This window comes from Alexandromys fortis, unplaced genomic scaffold (assembly GCF_014885135.2).
Source record: "Alexandromys fortis isolate MF-2015 unplaced genomic scaffold, M_Fortis_MF-2015_v1.1 scaffold_343, whole genome shotgun sequence".
In the NCBI taxonomy this organism is placed as follows: Eukaryota; Metazoa; Chordata; class Mammalia; order Rodentia; family Cricetidae; genus Alexandromys; species Alexandromys fortis.
This window is the reverse complement of record NW_026068262.1, coordinates 170,128-175,131: the sequence shown is the minus strand read 5'-3', so window position 1 is coordinate 175,131 and position 5,004 is coordinate 170,128. Positions and strand designations below refer to the sequence as shown.

Here is a 5,004-nt window from a genome sequence, read left to right as displayed (position 1 = left end):
TTGCCCTATACAATAGCCACAATTAATATGAAATATTGGGAAGTGGCTCTAACAAAACAAGTGAAAACCAAAATGACAAGAACGTTAAGACTTTGAAGAAAGAAGTTGAAGAAAATATCAGAAAATAGAAATGTCTCCCATGCTCTTCTATAGGCAGGATTAAAATAATAAAAATGACAACCTTACCAAAAGCAATCTACAGGTTCAATGCATTCCCCATCAAAATCCCAAACAATCATACACAGAACTCAAAAAAAAACAATACTCCACTCCATATAGAAAAATAAAAAATACAGGACAGCTAAAACAATACTGTATTATAAAGGATCTTCCAGAGACATCACCATCCCTAACATCAAGCTCTTTATAGAGCCATAGTTTAAAAACAAATAACTAAAAAAAAAAAAAAAAAAAAAAAAAAAAAAAAAAAAAAAAAAAAAAAAAAAAAAAAAAAAAAAAAAAACAGAATACAACTGGACCAATGGAAACAATTTGAAGACCCTGAAATTAAACCAAACACCTATGGATACGTGATTTTTGAAAAAGAAGCTAAAACTACACAATGGGAAAAGAAAGCATCTTCAACAATGCTGCTGGCATAACTGTATGTCATCATGTAGAACATTGCAAATATGCCCATGTCTATCACCATGTACAAAACTCAAGTCCAAGTGATTAAAGACCTCAACATAAATCCAAGTATACTGACCCTAATAGAACAGGAAGTATAGTTAGCCTTGAATGCATTGGCACAGGAGATCACTTTCTAAATATAATACCAGCTGCATAGACACTAAGAGCAACAATCAATAAATAGGACCTCCTAAAATTGAAAATCTTCTTTAAGGAAAAGGATACCATAAATAAGACAAAAACAACAGCCTACAAATGGGAAAAGATCTTCACCAACCCCACATCTGACAGAGGGCTGATCTCCAAAGTATATAAATAAATCAAGAAACTAGACATCAAAGTACAAAATAATCAAGTTAAAAATGGGGTACAGATCTAAACAGAGAATTCTTTTTTATTTATTTTTTATTAAAAATTTCTGCCTCCGCCTCCCATTTCTGTAACCCTCCCCCGTTCCGCTTCCCTTCCCTCTCCAGCCCGGAGAGCAGTCAGGGTTCCCTGCCCTATGGGAAATCCAAGGTCCTCCCCACTCCATCCAGGTCTAGGAAGGTGAGCACCCAAACAGCCTAGGCTCCCACAAAGCCAGTACATGCAGAAGGATCAAAACCCAGTGCCCTTGTTCTTGGATTCTCAGCAGCCTTCATTGTCTGCAATGTTCAGAGAGTCCGGCTTTATCCCATGCTTTTTTAGAACCAGACCAGCTGGCCGTGGTGAGTTCCCAATAGATCAGTCCCATTGTCTCAGGGTGTGGATGCACCCCTAAAGGTCCTGACTTCCTTGCTCATGCTCTCCCTCGTTCTGCTCCTCATTTGGACCATGGAGGCGCAGTCCGGTGCTCCAATGTAGGTCTCTGTCTCTATCTCAGTCCATCGCCAGATGAAGGTTAATATCCAGGAGGATAACTATATGTTTTTCTTTGGGTTCACCTTCTTATTTAGCTTCTCTAGGTTCATGAATTATAGGCTCAATGTCCTTTATTTATGGCTAGAAACCAAATATGAGTGAGTACATCCCATGTTCATTTTTTGGGTCTGGCTTACCTCACTCATTATAGTGTTTTCTATTTCCATTCATTTTCATGCAAAATCCAAGATGTCATTGTTTTTTTACCGCTGAGTGGTACTCTAATATGCATATATTCCACACTTTCTTCATTCATTCTTCCATTGAGGGGCATCTAGGCTGCTTCCAAGTTCTGGCTATTACAAATAATGCTGCTATGTACATAGTTGAACAAATGCTTTTGTCATATGATAGGGCATCTCTTGGGTATATTCCCAAGAGTGGTATTGCTGGGTCTTGGGGTAGGTTGATCCCAAATTTCCTGAGAAATCGCCACACTGATTTCCCAAGTGGTTGCACAAGTTTGCAAGTTTGCATTCCCACCAGCAATGGATGAGTGTACCCCTTACTCCACAAGCTCTCCAGCAAAGGGTATCATTGCTGTTTTTGATTTTAGCCATTCTGACAGGTGTAAGATGGTATCTCAAAGTTGTTTTGATTTGCATTTCCCTGATCGTTAAGGAAGTTGAGCATGACCTTAAGTGTCTTTTGGCCATTTGAACTTCTTCTGTTGAGAATTCTCTGTTCAGTTCTTAATAGAAAAGTCTTAAAAGGTCTAAAGACATTTAAGAAATTGCTCAGCATACTTAATCATCAGGGAAAGGCAAATCAAAATGACTCTAAGCTATCATCTTGCACCAGAATGGTCAGAATGGCTAAGATCAAAACCATACCACACTTCTCTCACTTGGGCTGGTTCCACTCCCTGTTAGCAGCTTTCCTCAGCAGGTATCATATGGCTCTGGCATCTCCAACAGCCTGGGATCTCTGAGGCAACCCAGGTTTGACTTTCACAGCTTCACACAATGGCCTCTCTAGGCCTCCATGCAGTGACGCCTGTGCCTGGCCTCAGCAGCTTTCCTTAGTCACAGAGAGAGATTCCATAACCTCTTTCTTCTAACCTTCATCTAAAGCCAGAACCATGTGACCAAAGCTGCCAAGTTCTGCTGCTTTCTGGGGCTGTGATATGGCCCCTCATTCAATGGCATCTTCACCTGCCCTCTGTTTTCTATGGTTTCCTTCACTGCCAAAGCTCAGGTTTCTTGGAACTAACTGACAGGAAGGAGAAACTCTATTGAGAATATACTGTAAGAATAAAATGAGTTTTTTTATTATCAATAAGAGAAAAAACTAAATGGAGTATTGTGTTGCACACTTGTAATCCCGAGCTGGAGAGCCAGAGATAGGGAAATACCTTGGAAAAGATCTTGTCCTATTTGGCATTCTCCAGGTCACTGAGAGACACTATCAAAACCAAGTTGAGTGGCCTCTGAAGAAAAACAGCATACATTGTTTCATTTCCTCAAAGTACACATGCACACACATCCTTCATCTGTGCACACACACATGAATACACATGTACACAAAAACACATTGTACATCATATATAAACAATTTTGTTTTACTAATAATATGTCAGTATTGATGAAGTACAAGTACATACACATGGAATTTTCATATAAGATACATTAAATAACTGTGGTAAAAAGGGAAAATTTAAATTCACAGGAATTTGTGTATCCCGAGAAAATACACTTAGGAAAGAGTATTAAAGTTGCAATAGGACGTTTAAACAATTTTTGGTGGCTGAGTGTAGATTAAATTCCCCTCAAAAGGAAAACATAAAATGTCAGCATCAGCAAGCAACTTTCTTTGAGTAACCTCAGCATCAGGGAACATTTATGATATAAAGTGGAGAGACTAAGAGAACTTATGTGGAAATTTCAACTTATTGTATACAATGAACTTAAAAAATCAGTAGCACTTGGCAGCAAAAATGTCACAAGAATGTCCATGTATATATAATACTACAAATTTATTTAAATTATTAAAAATCTTGATTTGCTACTTGAACTATTGCAGAGTTTAAGAAGAATGGGTTTTTGGAAAAATTAGTTGTGGCTGCACCAGAAGGAAGCCTCACAAACATCTGTCTGTATTTCCAGCTCAGGGGTCAGGGACAATGGCAGCTTCTGACTTTGTGGGCACCAGGAATTCACACATACATACATGCTGACACAATACTCCTAAATATAAAAAGAATAAATAAATTATTTTATTAAAAATGAGAAAAATTATCTCTTTTTGAAAATATGGAGGCACAAAGACTGCATGTGTTTCAGAATATTAATTATTCTGTTATCAGAACTGATTTGTATCAAAGGAGTAATTGTGGGATAGACATTCATCACAAACTTCTGAACACTCAGCATGACTGGGTCATACATCCATAAATGGACTGCAGTGAATGAGATGATGAAGTCCACCCAGTACATGACCACAAAGCAAACCACCAGCAGCAAGATGGTCTGTGTGGCCCTTTTCTCAGGGGATGCTCTCAGGTGGCTGAGGCTGTGAAGATGCTTGTGTTGCCTTTGATGTCTGAACAAGATGATCACCATGTATGCACTAGTGGCCAGCATAAGTCCTACAAGAAATACATCTCTGGACATTATCACTGTTAAAATAAGTGCCTTGATGATGTAGTTCATGAAGAAGAGTGAACAGAATTTAGTGACCTGCATCTGTTTGGTCTCACTCACATTGGTAGAAGCACTAGAATAGATTATTCGGTAACTAGTGAATGACAAGTTGAAAGACCAAATAAATAAGAAAACATAAATCATGTACTTTTTTAGTTTATATTTAAATCTTGCCAAGAACGAGGTACTGGGACTGATTGTGACCGCCTGGAACACACTCAGGAGGCAGGTGGTGCAGATGGAGAGGCTTCTCATCACCCTGCTTATGTAAAAAGATGTCTTACATTTGAAGTCATTGTCAGTATTTAGTGCATCACACATGTCCCAAAGCCAAACATCCACTCCAGTGAGGAGCAGCACTATGTGGATGAAGCTCAGTTGACAGGAGATCAAGTCTGTGGGCTTAGGTCTGTGACACAGAATTATGAAAGTATAGAAAACAAGAAGAATCGTATTGGCCAGGACTCCAAGTCCAGCTTGGAAATTAAGGACAATCCTAAATGAGGACATATGTAGAAAGTGTATTTACCTTAAGAACAGGAAATTAAAAAAAGGATTTTATACCCTGGCAATGCTGAAGCATGCTTGAGCAGCCCATATGTTGTGGTTCTGTTGACCTTGTCCATATTGGATTTCATGGTCTAAGTTGATGAGGACGACTGACCAGGTAGCCTCCTCAAGAGGGCACCAGATCCCAATACAGATGATTGTGGAGACCTATTTTAAATATCTGAAAAAAAATAATTATGTTGAAATAGGAGCGGCGGGGCTGCGTCCCCAGCACCCCGCCGCCCGCATGGCTAGGTTATGCCCGAAATAATTACAC

General features: G+C 39.0%; 1 protein-coding gene across 1 annotated transcript; it reads right to left on the bottom strand.

Moving 5' to 3' along the window:
- Positions 1-3,770: 3,770 nt before the first annotated feature.
- On the bottom strand, positions 3,771-4,712 carry LOC126494442 (putative vomeronasal receptor-like protein 4). Its single transcript, XM_050131808.1, has one exon. The coding sequence runs from the start codon at positions 4,686-4,688 to the stop codon at positions 3,771-3,773; it is 918 nt and encodes a 305-aa protein (XP_049987765.1). The 5' UTR covers positions 4,689-4,712.
- Between the last annotated feature and the right edge of the window lie 292 nt (positions 4,713-5,004).